This window comes from Paralichthys olivaceus, chromosome 16 (genome assembly GCF_024713975.1).
Source record: "Paralichthys olivaceus isolate ysfri-2021 chromosome 16, ASM2471397v2, whole genome shotgun sequence".
NCBI lineage: Eukaryota > Metazoa > Chordata > Actinopteri > Pleuronectiformes > Paralichthyidae > Paralichthys > Paralichthys olivaceus.
The window spans coordinates 3,187,357-3,209,172 of NC_091108.1; the positions used below are offsets into that span (position 1 = coordinate 3,187,357).

The window sequence follows — 21,816 nt, forward strand, 5'->3', positions numbered from 1 at the left end:
ACAAACAGTTAATTCACAAATGAAACTGAATGGAGACACTAACTGGAGCTCATTAGACTCTCATGATATCGCTCACTTTCTGTTTTATTCACACTTATACACCAGCCCCTCTCTCCCTCCCTGCTCATTCTCATGCTTCTCTCCTCCTCCTGGTTTTTAAAAGTCCTTTCAGCCTCAGCTTAGATGTTTTGGAAGTTGCCATGGCGAAGGAAGAAACCCTCCATTGATGAATATGTGCCGCAGAAGTAGCGTGTCGCTTCCTCACAGGGGATCTCTGGAAGCGCTGGTTCAGAATCTGACGACAGCTTAGAGCAGCTACCTTGGCAGGTCAGAGGAGAAGTTCCTCTTGTATTTGACCGAGGGAGGGGTAGTGGTGAGGGGCCTGATGGGAATCTGTGGCTGAATGGGTGTTTAATCAAATAAAAGGACGCATTGAACAGTTTATTCAATCTCTGAACCCTTTACGACTTTAGTGTGGTTGATTTGGCTCAGGGAGGGTGAAGCCATCTGGACTCCAGTGGCTCTAATTAACTGATGAACCGGAAAATTCAATGTTCAGTTCCCTCCCAACATCAGTGTGCAGTGATATGAACAAGCTGTGGGAAATAAATACATTTTCCCAGGTGCCTCTGCTTCCTGTAGGACTATAGACGTGACCTGAAGCGGATATAGACCGAAAACATATTCCATGTTGGGAATAACCTCATCATGACGTCACTATGAAGTCAGAAGATTGGGTCATATAAAATTTTACATCATTTTATAAAACGTGAAAATAATTAAGTGAAGTTGATTTTTTTTTTTTTAAATATATCAAACTATAAATTTGCTGGTCGAGAGAGAAAAGTGGGATGAGCATCCAGAAACTCCACTGCGCTCTTTTGTATCTCTATGTTCAGAATTTCTTTTCCATTTAACCTGAACCTTTCTACCTGTGTCTCGCTGTTTGTGTTTGACTCTCGGTTGTTGTTGTTGTTGTTGAGTTTCACATCTTCACAAACCTGCTCTTTCAGAAATCCCGTCTGATTAGAGCTTTAAACTGTCAGCTGGTCCCTCTGTGTGCGGCGTGTCCACAGGCTGGCGAGGTGTGTGACGCTCATGTTGAGTGTGTGTGTTAGTGCACAGTGTGAGCCCTTGTATCTCAGACTCTGGCTTCGGCGCTATCTGATCCCCCCGCTGTGTTTGCTCTCAACAGTTTTTTTTATCATCTGATTCCCCTGCTGTCTATACTCTCAGTGGGTTTTCATTATCAGATTCCCCCGCTGACTCCCTGCACCACCTCCCCTCTCTCCGCTCTGTTTTCAGGCCTTTTTCTTGACCGTGCAACCAAAAGCTTCTCTCTTGTGAATGTATTCAGTTGATATTCAGCGCTGGACCTGATCTGTTGGATGTGGCTCCATCACCTCGTCTCCAGGCTGTTCTGTGCTACACAAATTGGTCTGAAGCTCCTGCTGCGTGTCGAGCTACGGCTGCTTTGACCCACCTGTTCTAATTACAGCCAACGCAACATTCACACTGCTCGAGCAAAACCAGATCCTCAGTTTTCATCCGACATTGAAAGAAGTTGAGAGTAATCTGTGAACGAAAACACATTTTAGATTTTTCTATTCATTGTTATGATGTGAATATCTGGAGTTCACATCAAGAAACGGTTGGTGCATGGTCGTGTCCCATTAAACCACAAACGAGACAATGTACGATGGATTCATTAGCGGAACATCACAGTCTCCTCTTTGATCAATTGATGCCTTTGTGGACTCAGTGGAAACTTAAGTGACGTTGAAGTTACTCCCTCACGAGTTGTTTTCGATTCCGCGGCGGTCTGCAATCAGCTGTTTGGGTTGAAGTTCACGAGGAGCAAAGATCCTTTGGTTTTTTTCGTTGTATTGTCGAACGGAGAATAACTGAAGATTCATCCGCAGCTGATCTCTGTCAGTTTGACACTGAGGTATTTTTTTAAAAGGATTAAACAAAAATAAAGTTTGGTATCAAGCTTCAGATTCATTGTGTACATCGCATTCCCTCAGAGGTGAAAGCTTTTGTTGTAAGAATGTTTAAAGACGTGAGTGCAGAATGTGTAATCTCAGACGTTTCCTCGAGAATCATTTATGCATCTAAACGAATGAGTCATTCATGTTGAGGGGAATGAAGTCTGTGTGTAAGTTTGACTGAATTGAGATTGAGACTGTTTGCTACACGTGAAGTACAGAGATCAGGGTTTGAAGGATCCTGGTGTGATGGAGAATCTTAGAAACAGCTTTTTACTGAACATAGAGAGACGGAGGAAGAAGAGGAGGAGGAGGAGGCTGTGACAAACCCACCTCTCTCTCCCACTCTCTCTCTCTGTCTCACTCTCTGTCTCTTTCTCTGTCTCTCCCTCCCTCCCTCCCTCTCTGTTTAAGGGGATCTCTGCCTCTCTCTCTATGTTTGAGGGGACCCTCCCTTGCTCTCTCCCTCCCGATCTCTCTCTCCCTCTCTCTGTCTCCTTCTCCCTATCTCTCTGAGCTGGAGAGGAGAGGTTGCTCATCTCTCTCTCTCTCTCTCTATCTCCCTCCCTCACTCTCTCCCTCTTTCTCACTCTCTCTCTGAGCAGATCTCTATATCTCTCCCCCTCTCGCTCTCTGAGCAGATCTCTCTCCCTCCCTCCCTCCCTCCCTTTCTCTCCCCCTCTCTCTCTCTGTCTGAGCAGATCTCTCTCGGAGCTGGATAGGAGAGGTCGCTCGTCTCTCTCTCTCTCTCTCTCTCTCTCTTCCCTCCAGCAGCCGCCGGGCTTCTCTTCTCTTCTCTTCTCCTCTGCAGCCTCCCGTTCGCTTCACCATGGATCTGTGGACTAAATCAGTCGCTTGGATTATCTCTCAGGTCTTCGTGCTTCTCTCCAGCTCGTACGGGACAACAGGAGGAGAAGGTGAGCATGTGTGGCCGTGCGCTCTCCCACTTTTCCCCGGAGGAGAGGGAGCGGGTCCGGGCTGCGCAGACAGACCCGCGGAGCCGCGACCTGTGGTTGTGATGTTGAATTAGACAAAGTGAGCCACAGGTATTTCTCTCCCGTGGGAGTTGGTGCGCACTGGTTGTGCATCAGTGCTCGGAGGTGAAGAGGTTTAATCTTGTCATTTGAATACAGAATTAACGCTTTAGCAACGCGTGCGTAATCTCTGGAGCCAACTTTTACGCACCGTCCGTACCTGTTTAATTTGACTTAATGTTAATCAAGTGTGAATTGGTTCCAGAGGTTTCCTCAGAGCTAAATGTTTCAGTGAAATGTCTCAGCTGTGTTCCTGAAAGATTCTGCTCATGGCAACTGTTGGAGTCCAGTTGATTCCCTGTGCTGCTCTTTCCATGTTTTTTGATTAATGTGGGGCTCAGGGCAAAATGATGAGCATCCTGAGACTGAGTGTGAAGGTGTGAGAGGAGGATGGGGAGGTGGGTTTGGGGCTGAGAGGTTGCTGGTTTGATTCTGTGATGTGGAGATAAAGAGGAATCTGTCTCCTTTCTCTCCTCTGTAATTGCTGTTGAACACTGTGCCAAAAGCACCAGACAGTTTTCCTGTGTGAATGTGAAGCGGGGGCGTTGCTGTCCCCGTCTCCTGCTTTAGAGAGGAGGAGGAGGAGGAGCAGAGAAAGGGAGGGAAAGAGGGAGATGGAGAGAAACAGGAGAAAGTGAGGAGAGAAATGGAGATGACGTATGCTTGTGCCTTATCCAAAGAGATTGCAAAACTCCTCCATCCTCTTCCCCGACACAATCATCTTGTCCCTGTCTTATTTTCTTCAGCCTGTTTCTTGACTTTCCTGTTTCCTGCCTTTGCTGCTTCTCGGCTGCAGAAAACTGTCAACTGCTTCTTTTAACCTGTGACTAGTTCCCACCTTTCTTTGTCCTCGCCCCTCTCTTCTTCTTCACTGCTCTGTCTGTAAAACGCCATGGTCATTTCAAACCCATCCTGTGCAGCCAGGCGTTTAGTGAAGGTCACACTTTCAGCAGGGATGATGATATTTCTATTTGACAGAACGTTGAAAGCGTTTCTAGTTTGAATACTTCTGTAAATATATAGATTCAATGAAGAGTTGCAACAAGCTGGTGCAAAATGATGAAACTGACACTGTGGAAACCTTGAAGCTCCTTAAGGCAACACTGAGTAACTTTTACTGAGCAGTAATGAACGAGGAAACAGGAAGCTGATATTTTAGGTTTTGCTTTGAAGGAAACTAGAGGTGGATTTAAAGGAATCCCGATATTTCACTTTATCGAGGATTTATCCGAAGCAACACTAGACCTGATCCCTACATGAGATGTTTTTGTGTTGGTGCTGGATTTTGAGTTTCATGTCGACCTTGAGAGGGAGGAAGGAAAGAGGAGGAATCCTGTGAAGAAAAGATGCAGGAGATTTGTTTTTCCTCATCCTTCCTTCCATGTTTCACTTCTGTGAAAGAACATCTCCAGCTTCACCAGCGTACCCGAATCTCTCCCTCTTTTCCTCCCATCACGTCTCTCCTTCAGCTGCTTCTCTTCTTTCCTGCTGTTCCTGACTCAGATCTGCTGATGACTCTCAGTCCTCACCTCCCCAACTCCTCTTTCTGCTCGTTGCTCTTTTCTCTTCCTGCTGTTCGCTGCCAGCTTCTTTCCTCCTCCTTTGTCCTCCCAACACATTCATCTCTCTTTCTCATCCTTTGATTTTTCTCTCCATTCTTGTTTTCTCTGTCTTCCACCTGGATGTCAGGTCTCCCGCTGTATTTGAATCAGCCGCTGTTCTGTCTTCCCTGGTCTTCTCTTCCTTCAGTCTTATTCTCTCCGTTTCATGTCCACCTCTCTCTCCATATCTCTCTCTGCAGTTTAATGGTTTCCGTCTGAAGGTGGTTGTATTTGGTGTCAGCTAATAGGATTTGGTAGAATTCTTTGAAACCGTTAAATTTATAGCAGCCAGTATTTCCTGAACGAGAATTTGACAGTCATTAATGATCCGGGGATTAATAAAGTATTTGTGATTCTGATTCTGATATGAAATAAATAAGAGCTGGGCGTTGTTTGCAGCTTCTCTCTCTTCTCTGCACAAATTGCACATATTCATAGAAATCAGTTCCTCAAATATGTCAAAATCATTGAATTATTCCCAAGAAGTATGTAAAATGAGTATTAAGAATCAATAAAATTAATAAGAACTAATAAAATTAATTATTAAGCAAATCTACAGGTATCATTATATTATAGGTTGGCAATCATCAAAATGAATAATATATAATTTCTAATTAACATTTTCTATTGGAACAGTTTTAGTTTCAGTCAGTGTTTTCTGCCATCAGTGCCTCATTTTCCCTTTAGGCTTCTCTTCCTTTAAATGGAATCTCTCAGTATTTGTCTCTCTCTCTCTGTGTATCTTGCCCGTTCTGACCCAGCAGCACTCATCATGCACGGACCATAAGCCACTGCAGCATAATAAGTAAAGTCTGCAGCCGTGGAGGTCTCAGCTGCAGGTTTTAAACAGGGCGTCATATCTCCATCCTCACTGGAGACAGTTCACTGTTCATTATGGAGGTGGTACGAAATGACAACAAAGTGGAAATACACATTTTAACGGCCGCAGACGGGGCTCTGATGACTGGTTAGCCGGAGCAGCGAGCGGATGAGAGAGTCGCTGGAGTTTACTTGATGAGGTTCGAGGAAGCCAGGGTGTGAAACAGCCCCCCCGCAGGGCCGAGGAAGTCACTGTGCATTTAATCGCCTTTCAGTATTATAATATGAAAGAGCAGCTCGCAGAATAGCAGCCAAATGAATAAAATGGAAATGGAAATGTGCAGTGAAACAGTGATTTACTCCTCAGTCATTGGTGCTGCAGGTTTAAATGTCTGTGTTAAAGGATGTGAGATGTTATTTACAAGGAAAAAACACGGTTTGAAAAAGCTTTAAACCGTTTGTTATTGGTGTTAGAGCTGAGGGGGTTTTTTTTTGTCTGTTATTTTATTTAAGCAGGGTTGTGCGGCTACAGCACAGGTGAAGCAAAAGTTTGGCCATTAATCAAAGTGCTGGTGGTTCAGTCCCCAGCTGCTCCTGTGCACGTGTCCTTGACCAAGATTCTGAAAGCTTAAATTATTCCCCCAAAAACAAGCATCAGCCTAAAACAATACTGAAAAATGCAACTAAGAATCTACAATTCTGACAGTTTTGTTCTCAGGCAAAGTGATGATTTACGAGCGTTAGCCACAGACTGTAAATAAAAATGGATGTGGACTCTTGGTCCAGGAAATGAAGCCAATGTAACAGTGCCTGAAACCTGTAGTCGCTCGAATGACCGCAGAGAACACAAATTTGCATCCGACGTTTTCCTGAACCGCTCCTGCCTTGTAAAATATCTGAAGATGTCGGGGGGAGGTCATGTGAGAATACGGCAGGAAAAGGCAGAATTCTAGGAAATGTAGGACACCACCAGGATTTAGAATGCAGCAAGTTATGAGTAAAAGTAGTGATATCTGTGCTGCTCTGGAGTTGATTTATTGTGAGAGTAAACTATTTTCAGAATAATCCCCAGTGTATCTGGTGTATAGGAACCGTATCTCATGGTGGGTTGTTGCTCCTGTAAACAGACGAGTTGACCTCTGTCTGTCTGCCGAGAGACGCAGGTCCAGCTGCTGAACTGAAAAAGCTTCATGAACTTTTGACTGTAAACTCTAAAGAAGTTGGAGCTGACCCCCCCACACACACACCGTGACATCTTGAGACTAGCACAGGAGTCGTTGTTGCAGAAGAAGTTTTTCCGCTCAAATAAAAAACCTACATGAAGACAGAATCCCAGATTAAGGTCCATGGAGGTTTTTTTCACATCCACGGACAAACTCTAAAATCCTTCAAATGTTCAATCATCATTTTCCCAGTTTCGACTTAAATTCAGTCGCTTTCGAGATCAGGAGCATGGTTTGTGTGTGTGTGGGTGGATGGAGTGATGGTGATGAAGCAATGAGCTTCCAGTGGATTCATATAAAGAGTGACACGAGAGAGAGAACAATGTCACAACGTGCTGTTCCCAGTTGGTCTGGGTCTAAAATGAGTGTTTTGATGAAGAGACTTCGGTGCGTAATGGGTCTCCTGGTTCTTCTGTGTGACATTGGTGCTGAGTGGCGCCTCCTCAAAGCAGCATTTGTTGTTTTCAATAGAATTGTGAGAGGGCGAGAAAAATGGTGGAGTGGAAATGCAGCACAGTCAGAATTAAGCTCGAGCCTCACTTAGCTCACTTAACCAGGTAGGGTTGTTGAGCATGAGGTTGCTACGTCAACTCTATAAAGACAATTGACTTTGTTTCCCAGCCGGTTGCTTTTCTGATTCTGTCCCTGTATATAAGAATGGATAGGTCATAAACCCCACCTCCTCTATGTTAGCAGATGGGACGTTGCCAAAAATTAGAGTCGATGTACACGTTAAATACATATTTCTGTAATTTTAGGTAGTTCTTAACTCACTGATGTAAGTTTGAATGTTTGTTTCTGGGATACTTGATTTCTGGAAAGTGGGATGAAGTGCATCTTTCATCTTTATTTACAGTTTATGTTCTGTCTGTTTTGACGTTTGTGTACGATGGGTTCTCACAGCTTCTTTGCTGAAACGGACCCTCTGCAACTGGAGGTGACAGTGATGAAAGCCGTGATGCGGAATTAACTGTGAAAAGTTTCTATAACAAAAACAGAATAATAAACCGTTCATTGATGCTAAGAGAGGAAGTAAAGACTGGGGTGATGAGTCTCTGTGAACTCACCGTTGTAAGCAACTCCTCTCACATTGTGATTCATCGGCCCAATTGTTAATCTAAAAGTGCTGAGTGGTGCAGCTTTAAAAAGGAAAGTAGACTTCCCAGTCCTATATGTTGTGCACCAAACTGTACCCAGAGGAGAAGAGAATAAAACTCCCAGGAAACAATTAATTCACTTCATTGATCTTCATCGTGAAGCCATTGTGCCCTGCTGTCAAATATGGCTCGTGAAATAAGTAATGAGGTTAACATAAAACATGTAAGGACTTGAGGTGGTTGTGAAAAAAGGCAAATGAACATGAAACTTCAGGCGATATTGACAGAGGAGGATTCTGGGTGGATCAATAAGGAAGGGAACTGGTATGTTTCTCCCTGGGAGGCAAGAAAGCTGGGAAGAGATAAGATGAGAAGAAATGAAACTTTAATGTTCCTTGTGGGGGGAAGTGGGTCAGTGCGGTAAACAAACAAAAAATAGATATGAATCAAATACGACAAGTCATTATCGCTGGGAGCTGAAGTGGCATCGAGCTCGAACTACGTTTGAATGATGTCAGATTCTATGTCTGAGATGATGAAGCCGATGAAGGACGGATGGTTTAATGTAAATGTTTAAATGAGGGGTACGGCACCTTTCATGCTATTTCAGTTTTATATCATCCTTCACTGGTTGTACTGAATTACTGAACACGTCACACCCCCTCTCGACAGGAGCTACTTCTCTTTGTCCAGGTATCAGGTATAACTTTTATTTTACTCAAAGAACAATGCGGAAAAGGTTTGTTTGTGTTTAACTTTTACATCACGACCCTGGTGACCTGTTCCTCACCTCTCGCCCAATGTCAGCTGGGATTATCTCCTGTTCCTTCACGACCCTGAAGGGACAACGACCAGGAGGTTTAGATTCCCTGAAATTTACTCAAAGTTAGTGTAAATCTACACCTATCTGTAAATTACAGTTTAGAGCTTTGGATTGTAAGGAAAGATGATTGAGGGATGTTGTCACTCGAAGCTGCATGGAGCCAAATTAAAGCTGAAGAACTCTTCACCTTGTTGTAAAAGCTTTAAGACCCAGAGGAATGTCTGCCATTTAAAATCCATAAACAGAAACAAAGAAATAAACCACAGCTCCCTGAAACCAATAAGTTGTCCTTCAACCGTTTACTCCCCAGCGAGCCCACCTCTACTACATCATTCACTTAATAATCGTACACAACTTTTCTCCCCACGTGTCATTTGTCTCAGAGCTGTGCCAGCGCCAGGGGCAAGGTCGAGTTTAAAGCTGTTTATCAGGGTGAATTTAAGGAGTGAAATAAATACGTCCTGAGAGGTTTCATATTTGTGTTTCCACCCTCGCAGTAATTCAGCTTCTGAACAGCAGATGTGAATCAAGTCAAATTGCTTTTCTGTTTAACAGAGACACTAATATTCCACTGTGGACGTTTTAATACAAATCAAAACTGAACAGTGAAATATAAACTTTCTCCTTAACCCTCACAAGTCGACGTATATACGACATCGAAGAACAGAGTACAGTCTCTGGAATCACTTTCAGAACGTTTTTAATCCAGTCTGGAACTTTGCTCTCTTTTTGATGACATGAATCCATAATGACAAATCCAATACTGGAAGCGTGCTGTGATTCATCATCCATTTTCGCTTTGTTCAGAACAGTTATTGTTTTTTTGTTAGCGTGCTTGTTACCTGTCAACCAGCAATCCCACAATGCCTTGGGTTGAGTCTGAGTCGGGTTAACAGCAGCAGTTTATATCAGTGAGTGGAGGCTAAATAACACGACCCCACTTCAGACCTTGTGCAACATCGTGCCGCCGGCCTGTCGATGACACATACGCAGGATTCTGATGGTTTATTTTTTACCTTGTTTACTTTTTACTCTTCAAATGAATCCACTGTGCATTAACAGGACGACACCTCACACACAGTTCTTTCGATACCGATGTAAATCAACTCAGATTAAAGCTGAGACTTCGCACTTTAAGGTCGTGTCTATTCATTTCTTTCTAACCGATTGTGCTGAAGCTCAGAAAATGTGTGACTGATGAAATATTTATGGTTCGGTCTCTGGACTGTGCGTTGTCCCAAATATGCCCAAACCACTGATGACTGTGCACTAAAGCTGCCACTTCATTAGCGTGGAACGTTCTATCCCTCATAATGTAAAAGCCTGATGATTAGACTGGTGTTGTGTTTCCTCATCTGAAATGGTGAAACCAGGCTGCATGTCAGTAGTTCTCTCTTCTTCCTCACTGCTCCTCCTCTATTGTTTTTCTTTAGACTTTAATTTGAAGTTTCTAGTCGTTCTGTTGTTTTTTTTCTGAAACCTCTTTCTTGGCTTCCATCTTGGCTCTAATGGCTGCAGCTGTATTTCCCAGGCCTTGTTTCACCCTATAGTGACAAGAGGGGAGAATAGCTGTAGTTTAAAGTCCATTACCACACTGCAAACATGAGATGTTTTCGACTGACGGGCTCAGTTGGAGTGAGGTGGTAATGGATTTTTCACCATGTAGCCTACTGAGCTTTATGCAGACTTTAGGGATATGAGCATAACATAACAGTATATATAAGGATGGTTGAGAGGAGAGTTCGACCCCTTTATCGATCCGAACATTTCACAGACATCAAAATCTGTATGTTTGCTGATATGACTATATTTAACATAATAAACGATGCAGAAAATATACTATTTTATATTTACATTTTACACAAATGTTTGTTTTTCTTTTTATTTATAGTTATTTATAAGTAATAAGTATGATAATACCAGTCTATAGTTTGAGAGGTGGAATATCAAGCATTACATTTCTTTGTCTTCGGTATTTGTTAACATCTTGTTGAATCTTTGAAAATTATAAAAATATAATCTTCTGAATATTGGTGTTGGCATCAGCCCCAACAAATTCATATCAGTCTTGTTCTAAGTGAGAGCGGCTGCCACATCCAGGTGGAAAATTACATAATTAAGTATTAGTTTAGACACTCTATACACAGAGGTGAGAACTTTTCTATTTATATTTTTACAGTTTTCAAAAAGCTTAATATTAAAGTTATCAGTGTCCTTGCCTCCGGATCAACTTGTGATTTTCTGTGATTAAACTCTGGGCTGCCATTACGGAGAGGTAATCTTGTTTTCTTTGCCTTGAACTTGGTGACCAGCGTCTCAGCTAATTAGGCAGTGAGATCTACGTGGTTCAGTTCTTCATACGCTCCGTGTCGATGGAACGCTTTGATTATTAGGCCGCTGCAAGCTGTGGAGGGATTTTAATATGAGTTACAGTAAATTACTGAGATGCTGGAGGCTGAATGTCAAAGTCAGGGGCGTTATTACTCAGCCAATGAATGTGAGTGGGTGCCTTTAGAAATAAGCTGGTTATTTAAGATGCGGGAGCACCAGGGGAATATTAGGATCACTTGTTTAAATATCAGAGCTCATGAAGAATCCCTCGTCTCCTCCAGGATTAATCTGGTAAATAAAATGCTGAGGAGCCTGTTTCAAGTGTCTGGTGGAAATTTATTGCCTTTTGGTGAGCTGTTGTTTTGCACTGAGGAGAACAAAGCCATCGCCTCGGTTTGAATCGGTGGTGAAACTCTCTGTAAAACGCCCTCTTTATGATTCATGATGGGGCACCATCAGCGTGAAGTAACTGAGGATTAATCCCATTCATCTTTCTTCCTTAGTGTCATTTATGGAAATGTGTGCAGGCATGAATGGGATCTGATGAAGTCAAGGTTACAGAACTAACATGCAGACACCAGTCATGAATCTGTGTTTACTAACCCAGGAACAGGTAGTTAAATGAAGGTCTGACAGACGACTGCAGTCCATCCATTTCATATCAGGTTGTATTTTTTCACGGCCCCTAGAACCAGTCTGGCTCCCAAAAAATGAAGACATCCATCATGTGGAGCTGTCGTCATCAGAGATGACTTGTTGTCGCTTCAAATATCAGCTCTCTGCTGCAGAGGTCATGATACTCCATCACTTTCAGACAGTAAACTCTAACAACAAATGGATTTTACACTTACAACTCTATTTGCAGCAGCTAATACAGTGGTTATGACTGCCATAATTCCATATTATACCGGGAACATTAAACTTACCAACTGTAGCTGCATTAGTTACCAAGGTCACCATGCTCTTTCAGTCTCTATTACAGTGGAGATTAGCCTCAGACCAGACAGATTCTCCACACAGAGGAGGCACTTTGCTATTATTCAGAGCAAGGACGATATGTTATTCCAAAGAATAACGCATAATAAAAAATAAAGTGCAAACCAGACATGAATACAAGTGAAAAAAGGAAACATGAGTGATATGGGGATCATGAAAGTTCATGTCTGTTGCATAGCTTGTATTAAAAGGTTTCAACTAGGGATGCACACAATAATCTGTTTAACCCTTAACTGGCAATAATTATTTGACGAATGAATCAGTAAAACATTTGAAAACTCTATCTCCTTCCTGCTGTAGAGTCCGAGCAGGTGCTCTCCTCGGCAGGTCTCACAGTTAACAGCCCATCACCACATTAACCCAACACGAGAAAGAGATGTTGCTTCTGCATAGAGAACTGAAGACCACCTGTCTTCTCTGCTGACAACTGATTTTCATGATGGTTGATTGTTTGGATTGTCTGGTGAACATGAATGTTGTTAAATCTCAACAACTACTTGTGCCTGCGAGCTGAGGATCGTCAAACTTTATGAATATTCTAACGGACCACAGTTGCAACAAATGTGATGGTGCTGCCAATGGCCAATACCAATGTCACAGAAATCAACCCCTCTTTATAAAAATGTCACTTATATTATTTTAATGTTCCTTAATAGTAGATTTCATAAAAACATTTCATAATGTTACTCTAACCTGATTAAGGTGCACATCCCGCACCTTAATTTCAGATTTTTCTTGTGAACATTTTCTGAACAGTTATCTTTCAGTCAACATCGGCAGCTCTCGAAGCAGAACTGTGAGCTCCCTGATTGGATGTTTCTTGCTGCAGTGGCTTTAGTTAACTTCTTCCTCAAAGTTTTCGTTTCCCCAGGAAAATACCGTTCGACTTTTGCAGATATTTTCTGACACACTTGTCAATCTTTTCCACTGATGATTCAAATGGGAGAGTTTCATTCCAATCTAAGTTCTCCAGCTGAGAGTCATGAAATATTAACTGGATTTCTGCTTCCAGAACCAGGGGGTGTCTGGAATATATTTTAGATTAATGGCTTATTATGACATGTCTTTCCCATCAGACATTTAGCATCAATAAAAAACTTCTCCTCTACTGGTTATCTGCTTTCCTCTGTTCCACCCGGTTCTCCATGTTAATGCCAGTTCTCAGTGAATAAACCCATAACTTCACTAGAAGTCCGGCCCAGCCCAGACTCTTAAGGGTTCCACGTCCACACTGAGATATATGCTGATCACAGTTTGATGTTACCTCCGCTGTGGATTTTTTATGAACCCAGTGACCACAGCTGTGCCCCCTGATGCTCCGGTGTTCTGCAGCCGCTGCTGATGAGAAGAAGCAGGCCCCGTCGGTTTGTATTAGAGAGGAGGACGGAGCTGAGTCAGTGGCCATTAAAGGCGGAAGGGTAAGGCTGTATTTCAACACAACAAGACAGAGCTAAATCAGAGCTAAGCACTCTGAGGTGAAACAGAGGAGGAGGAGGAGAATGAGGGTGGACAGTGAGGGAGAGGGAGAGAAGAGTCGGAAGAGGAATATAAAGTATGAGGGGATAAAGTTTTAGGGGTCAGGAGTCTGCAGGCTGTCTGGTAGTATTCCCTCTGTGTTCCTCACAACTGCAGTGACATTTTCAACTTCCTTTCCCATTTTATCCCTCACTGACTCGGCTGTCTGTGCACGGGCCACCGTCTGCAGGAGACAGAGGAGGAGGTGGAAGGAGATGGCGGGGGGGGCGGGGGGGGGGCGACAGGTTTGATGAAACGTAGACCGGGACAGAAATAAGGGGGAGAGGAAGGAATTGAGGAAAAAAAACAGACAGGTGGAAGATGAGGATTAGAGTGAGAGGAGGAGAGACAGATGATAAGAAAGTGTGTCTCACTAATAGTTTCCCCTGCTGTGACATTCTCAACTGCCTGTACAATTTCACCCCCGCTGGCTATAAAAGGAAGTGTGAGTGTTCGTGTTGAGTTTTGCAGAGTCGTACAGTCCTGGGTTCTACTAGACAGCACTGGTATAAATATTAATGTCCTTCCCCCCAAAAAGTGAAAGTTTAAGAAACATCTTTTCACTATTGGTTGGAGCCATCTTCTTTTGTGTCAGTGCTACCAGGAGAAACATAGGGCTTGTTTTGTTGCACAAGTGCAGTGGGACCAGTTTACTGGCATGCAAGGTTGCTGAGGACATACACAACAACAAGCCCTGCGTAGTTTCAGAGTAGTAACAAGCTTAATAGAGAGTTTTACATGGATTTTAATCACTAATGTAAATAACAACTCAGCTGACTGTAAACAAAGGTTTACATACATGAGTTAAGTCAGGAGGTCGTCCCTCATGGCGACTAAATAAATCCGATCTTATTTCATCACATATTCGCAAAATAAGCTCGAAACTGTTCAATAAATTCCTTCAAAGTCATCCTTACATACATATAATGATAGTGGATGGTTATGGTTTGGCTGGAGTCATACAACCGTGGTCACATCATGGCAGTGTGATAAATTATGACCCCTGTAACACGATAACAAAAAATTGAATTTCTCTGAAGTGCATTATCACTGCAGAGATAAAAACACTCGAGGCTCCAGAGAAAGATTAAATTTAAGGCAGGCAGGAAACAAATGTGTGTACTACTGGTCTGGAACACTGCTACCTACAGTCCTGTGCTCCCAAACCACCACTATCTCCAGAACCAGCATCTTTCTGAGGAGGAAGTGGAGTGGAGAGGATGGTTTATCAGTTTTATTCCTGGTGTGAAGGACAATATCTTCTCTTTTTACTTCATGTAAACTGAGAGGGCTTCGGTCTATCTTCACCGGGTCAGTGTTTTAAGTTCAGAGTGTGCTGAGAAGAAGGCGACCAACAATCAGACACATGATACATTTTGATCTGTGCATTAGTTGGTGTCTCTTCAGAGTTTTACCCCCAACTATTCCACCTCTACGAAGGTTCAGTAGTTCAGGTCAGAAGTTCAGTGTCAGTGCTTGTCTCGACAACTTTTCTAAAGGACGTAAACTCTTCTCTTGGGTTTTTAAAGAAATCTCAGCAGCGTTTGTGTTCCCAGCCTCAGGAAAAGCTGAGCTGTGAGTGTGTGAGAGGAAGACGGAGAACATCAAATTCACTGCAGAGAAGTTTTTAAAGGAGCATTTATCTTCTAATGTCTCCTGAGGGAGGAACGGCTGTAAAGTCAAACTAAGTAGATGCTGTGACTGCGGCTTCTGGTGTGGTTTATTGAGCTACACAAACACAAACACACATTTAGAAAGAGAGATTGTCTTTTGTCACAACCTCCAGTTCTATCTTTGGAGCTACGTGTGTGTGTTTCTGCGTGTGTGTGTGTGTGTTATTGCAGTGGCAGTGCAGGGAGGATTTGTGGTCTCTGTAGACCAGCTGTTAAAGTGAAAGTGTCTCTCTCTGGTCAGGATGTGATCTTCATGGCTTTGCTGTTCCAGAGGCTGCACTGGCCTCATTTTACACGACACACGTTTCCTTCACTTTAACAATATTTCCAGGTAGATCTCTTCTTCCTCCTGCTCAGCCAGACTCAAGTTCTCGGTTATTAGTAGGCTTCTTTTTCTAAATAGTGCACAAGCTTAATTAATGTGATTATTACCTATTACCTCAAAATGGCTGCCGTTAAAAAGGTGTATTACTTAAATGTGCAGCGCTCCTTGCTCCACTCATGTTAACTTGTTATCTCACTGCTTCACCTGTTCTCTCCCTCTTCCTCTCTCGGTTGGCAACCACAGGGATAAATCCTGCCACATCGTTAGACCATTAAAACATCCATAAGGTTTTTACTGCCCTCATAGCATGCATCTGCAGGTATTTACGTTCCTGTGATGTGGATGCATCATTGTCGTCGTAGCTACCGCCACAGATTGATCTATCCTCACTCTGACCCATACACAGTCGTACAGCACTTCTATCACATTCAAACAACACAGCTGTCACAGGCGATTTTTTGTTTAGTGTCTTGCCAGGGGAAAGTTTGACACGTAGCCTGTCTGAGCTGGGGATTGAACCAGCTACCTTCTGGTGAGTGGATGATCTGTTCCGCCTCGTGAACCACAGCCAGGAGGAGCAGTTTCTTGTTTTGCCCCAGAGTTTGAACGACAGCTTCCACATCGGCCAAACAAACGACAGACATGAGTCTGTTTGAACTAAACTTGATAAAACACAAACAACTCCCAGAGGATATGTGGTCTTACACCAACACGTACAGTAGCTAAATTACTCAACTCCCAACGCCCACTGCCCTTTTGCAGAAAAAAACCCACACAAAGCAGAAGGTGCACTATGTTGCTCATATGCATAAAAACATTTTGTAGTAAAAGCTCTTCTCCTGGTGCAATGCAGAGTTTGGAGTTTTATGAATCCCCTGTGTCCAATTCAGTTTTTCATCTATGAAATAAATTAGATTTGCAGAGTTGCGTGGATGATGCAAATGTCCTTGTGCCTCCTATTTTATTTGAATGATGGAACAGAATTATGCTTTTTTCAGTTTTTTCTATGGAGACTTAGTGTCCTGCTGCTCTTTATTCAGAGACATTTACAGGCAAATATATTCAAATTATTTACTTAGTGCAGCTGGTGGATTAGTAGATATTCCATGATGCATAGCTCCCTCTGGAGCCATTGGTCGGAGTCATGAAGCCTGTGAATCTGCATAATTCTGGCATTATGATTCAAAGTGAATTTTTCGGGGCTTCAGCAGCGTTTGAACTGAACCCTGGTGAAACTTTTGCTTCTCAGCAGCTCGTTTCAACTCTTCTCTGTGTTTATGCGAGTTAAACTTGACACTTACAAGATGTAGAGATTTTAAATGCTGCCGTGATGCGGTGGCTCGTCGCTGTTTTGATCACTTCATTTGGTTGATGCCTGTCTCCCACTCAGCCACCCACGTCGCTGCTCAGTGTGACGAGCCTCAGTGAGGAGGATGATTGTTCTCGCCTTTCAAAGGCAGCGCTACATTAGTGTTGTGCAACACGCTTTGTGCATTAGGATGCCGCTTGTATGGATTTGTGTGTGGGTTGAATTCTTGCATGTACAGATTGTGCCGGACATAATGAGCTGATTATCTGCTGTTTTTCTAGCTGGATAATGTCTAAAAGGCCAGAATGAATTGAAATCATGCAGGAGTGGGTTTGACAGATAGACAACACGTATATATATTTGTTGTTTTTGGCAGCTGATGTTTAAGGTGCTGAGCGTTTCACTTTGGCAGCTGTCACACCGTTTAGTGACCGAGGAAGTCAGGCTTAAACTGTCGCCTCACAGGAAGAGGGTTCTGAGTTTGCGGCTGACGGCCCATCAGGGCCTTTCAGTCTGGAATTCACATGTTGTCCTTGTTTCTCTCGGTACTCTGTTCTCCTCCCACAGTCTAAAGATACGTAGCTCAGGTTAATGACAGACTTATGATTGCCTGTAAGTGTAAATGTGAGCGTCAGCCCCGTGACAGACCTGGCGACCTGTCGTTCGCTGCCATTGTCTCCAGCCCTGCTGTGACCCTGAAGGGATAAACATGAGATGGATGAATTTAGTGTAGATGCAGAAATAGCAATTGGACTTATATATTTCATTGACTTTCTGGTCTGTGGTTCATTGTGGTTAGAGGGAGGGTTGAAATCCTACTCACGACACAGTTGTCAGTTGTTCGTGTTTTGGGGGCGTGATGTTGTTGCTGTTTTTTTTCATCAGAATTTTTATGAAACACTTCATAACCTTGTAATGAAAAGAGCTTTAAACAAAGTGTATCATCCATCTATTGTTCTTTTGTACATCCAAACATACAGAATACAAAAAAAATCAATAATTAAATTAAAACTATAAAAATAATCAAACACAAGATTCACATGAATAAACATATTGCCTGTAGTGGGTGTTTAACCAACAATGTTTTTGAGTTTCTTTTTCTGTATTTTCTTTTGTTGATATTTTATTGATTACAGCTGCAAACTGTTTTACTGAACAGATCTTTTAGATTTCATGAAGTCAAATCAAAGAAATATGAAGTTAACAGTTTGTTGTGATGCATCAGATGAGCTGGTGACTCAGAATGAAACATTCGTCATCTCCTTTTTCTGTCTGTGTTAAAACCAACCATGTTGAGCTAATGAAAACATAACTCAAAGTATAATCATTCTATTTTGAATGCTCTCTCTGTATGTCAGGACCTGGAGGTTGCGGTTGTGCACATTAGTAAAATGGACATTGACGTTTTTCTGCTCGAGGATGATTTTTAGTGCTCAGGAGTAAAAACAACCATCGCTGGAGCCTCATTATCCTGCCTCCTGCGATGTGCTCTGAATGGAGAAAGAATTCTGCTCGGCTTGATCTCGGAAGCACTGAACTCGGGGTTTGTGTGGCTTATAGAGCTCTGAAGTGCGGGACCTCCTGTTCGCTGCTGTTTGTTGAGGTGATGGATGGAGCTCATCGGTATTCAGGGTCTCCAGTGTGGGCACTTTGTTTTTCAGCAGAACAGTAACGAAGTGGACAATGCAGGTGAATGAGCCGTGGCCTCCCTCCCTGTCTCTGGCATTAGTCTACCATGTCACTCGTGATTAAATGGACTTGAAGGAGTGTGTGTGTCACTGGAGGCTGCATGGATGGATGGATTGGCCAGAGGGTGATGAATGGGTGTCCACAAGGATGTTTGATATGAAATGAAAAGATATTTCTTATCACTCAGATGTCAACATAACGGTTTCCTGTCCTGCTGAGGTTTGTTCCACTTCCCATCTATTATTGTTTCACCTTAGGCGGGAACTTATATTTTTTCCTGGGCCAGTATTAGAGCAGTAATGCCACAGTACCACAGTAGAAATAAGACATATTCATATTCATATTTTCTCTCATCTCTTCCTCGTGTAACTTTTCAGAGCTGACCTTGTCTTGAAGTTAAAAGTATTATTTTGTATTGCAGCGATATAAATAGAGTCATTTGGGAATTGCAGTTTATATGTCTGTTGACCTGGATGCTTAAAATGTAAAAGTCAGGAAAAAAAGTCTGAATTTAGTGAATTTACTGCGTTTGTTCTTGAGCAGTTTGTACTTGAGGAAGGTGCAGCGGTTTAAATATTCAGGAGAGGTCTCCGTCCCACACAGTCAGGGTCAGTGTTGAGGTTCAGTGGCTGCAGAGTCCGGCAGGTATTTCAACATTTAGCTCCATTTTGCTTGGAGCCGTCTGTTTGTGCTCCACTGGTCACACTGTCAGCGATGTCCACTCTTAAATACCAAACCCCCCCCCCTGCTGAGGAAGAGCGTTTTTCTAAACTACGCCGCTCCCTCTATCTCTCGCTCTGTGTCGAGTGTTACCGCGGCGAGGTTGCGCTCTCACCGCTCATTATCACCTCAGGGGAATTACAGCACTCTGCACTGGAGAGCCGTGCCTCTCGTTCCTCCTCTTCAGACAACTGTAATTCACCTGCTTTTCATGCCGAGGGCTCACTCAGCATCCACAGAAGCAAGTGTCTGTCAGCCCAAGGCCTGCAGGGATAAATATTACCAGGAGGGAGCAAAGAACTGGAGGCCTCCTGAGGATTTTCAAGTTGCCAGATCGCATTTTAAACAGGGAAATTAAATATGTATGAAGCTCAAAACCACTTTCTAATTATAAAAATACTTAAAGTTTGAATATAAGAGATTTTTAATGATACCTGCTCAAGAAACTCTGAGGTTAGACTCCTTCACTTAAAGGAGAAATATTCAGGTTCATCATTTTAACCAGGGTTATAAATGGAAAAGGTTTAAATGGTATCTGTATTTACATTGTGTTTTTCTAGTGTTCATGACCAGACAAAGTGCTTTTCAGTACAGTTTTATTTTCACCCATTCACATTTATACACTGCATCTATGTGCAGCTCCTTCTCAGTCACACACTGCTGCAGCAGACGTCAGGGGCAATGTGGGGTTCAGAATCTTGCCCAAGGACACTTTGGCCAGCAGAAATAGAGACTGGGATCAAACCTACAACCTTCTAGTTAGTGAGATCTACCTCTTGAGCCACAGCAACAACATTTACATTCTCCTAATGCTCAGAAAACACATCACTTTCCACTGTCCATGACTGCAGCTCCTCTACCTTTCTTTGTTAGGGGGAGCCTCAGACTGTAGCTATGACCGACTACGCAAATTCACTGGATAATGTTATAGTGTCGAGACCAAGCAAACTAAATATTTATAACCTCTTCTTCTGCATATTGAAAAAATGTTAAAGTTAGACACCATGAACCTACATTAAATTGTCTTTTCCAGCATCTAATATACTATTTAAAAAGTGGTGATTCAATGAAAAGTAAATGTGACTGGAGCAATCCGCAGGCGTGGGCGAAGAAAATGAGGCACATTGAACGAGATGTTAAAAGCTGTGTTTCTCACAGTGCGGCGGTCGCACACCAGTTTTTAATCAATGCAGTGTGACAGAGGAGGATTTCTGCCTTTAAATGAACTGTAGCATGTTGACTTCAGTCAATCGTTACTGAGACGTTAGTAAATAGATAAGGAGATTATTTTGAGGGCAGGCTGCCACCTCTGGTCTCTTTATTCAGCAGAAAACCAGCTGCTTTGTCCCTAAATGGGGACAGAATTTCACACTTCTTTGAACACTGTAATTATAAGATCTCCAACTTCAGCTTTTGAAGCCTTATTAGTGATTAAAATCTAAAATGCTTAATTTTTAATTTCATGCCGGTTAATTTTGCTGAAGATAAATAACACTGCTGCTGTGGAATCTGTCTAATCAGCTGGTTAAAGACCCGGGTTAAAATGCTCAAGTTTAAAAAGTTTCAAATCCCGGGGCTGTGGTGGATCTGAAGAGGCAGATGAAGACCTCGTGTTGTTGAGATGAAGAACATTAATGTTGACAGAGTAATTGAAGCCTGAGCCTCGTTGTCAGAGCTGTGGGTCTGGATCGGACCGGGACGTGAATCACGGTAATTGTCTCTTGTCTCGATGGCGGAGAACAACATCCATTAACAGAGAGGCTTCAGACGGAGGCAGCGTTAGTTTGACTTTAAAGTTTGGAGCTGGAGAGGAAAATGATGAATATTTACTGAGCTGATATTCATGAATCTGTGTGTGTGTGTCTCTGTGTGAGATAGAATTACACTGTGCCGACCACAGAGCATCTCACTGAACAAACAGTCAGTTCTCTTTTCTCAGTGGGATGAAAATTTAACAAACAAGTGAAATATCTGCAGAGAGAGTGAAGAGTCTTGTAATAACTCATGTTTTATGTTCATGTTTATGGGAGAACGTGGAGGAGAAGCCGATTAAATCCAGCTCCATTACTGTTAATTATTGCAGCATGTGTAATATATGATGCTTTTATTGCAGTCGATCATTCATAAACCATTAAAGTGTGTTAACACGTGAAGGTTTCCTCTGATCCGTCAGCATCCAGCCTGCATGAACCAGTCAAAACACCATTCATCTCCACAACACTGCAGGATTACAACTTCCATTTATCCATCGAGACAGAATTACACTGTTCATTCATCAAACTGGACATTATTACACTGTTCATTTATTTAATACGGTGCCGTTACAGCTCAAAGACCTGTTTCCACCTGGGGGACATTAAACCTTCTTCTCAATGACGAGGCTCCGCTCTGACACTTGTGTTTTAATAATAGTCAGAGAGTCACAAACTGGTTTTTGTCATTAACGGTGCAGCAGGAAACATATTACATATTCACTTTCTGTTTACGTTATTAGAATCATCTTACTCCTCTGGCTCCAGCTGCTGCCTGTTAGCAGTTTGAGTCTGTTTATAAAGTGGACAAAGTGACATCTCTAAAAGTGAAGCCAAAACATCTCAATCACCACCTGCTGGCTGGCTGCAGCATAGGTCATAAACCTGCCCTCCTCTATCTTAATAGATCGGATCCCCAAAC

General features: G+C 42.7%; 1 protein-coding gene across 3 annotated transcripts in view; it reads left to right on the forward strand.

Annotated features, from left to right (window-relative positions):
* Positions 1–21,816, forward strand: part of LOC109639088 (contactin-associated protein-like 4) — a 71,937-nt gene that overhangs the window by 2,889 nt on the left and 47,232 nt on the right. For 2 of the 3 annotated variants that reach the window (XM_020102372.2, XM_069510810.1), the window contains exon 1: positions 2,683–2,905. The exons of the other annotated variant lie outside the window; for it this stretch is intronic. In XM_020102372.2, coding sequence (XP_019957931.2) covers positions 2,818–2,905 — 88 coding nt within the window. In that variant the 5' untranslated portion in view covers positions 2,683–2,817. Of the gene's footprint in view, positions 1–2,682; positions 2,906–21,816 lie in introns of those variants that run through there. 3 annotated transcript variants of the gene reach the window in all.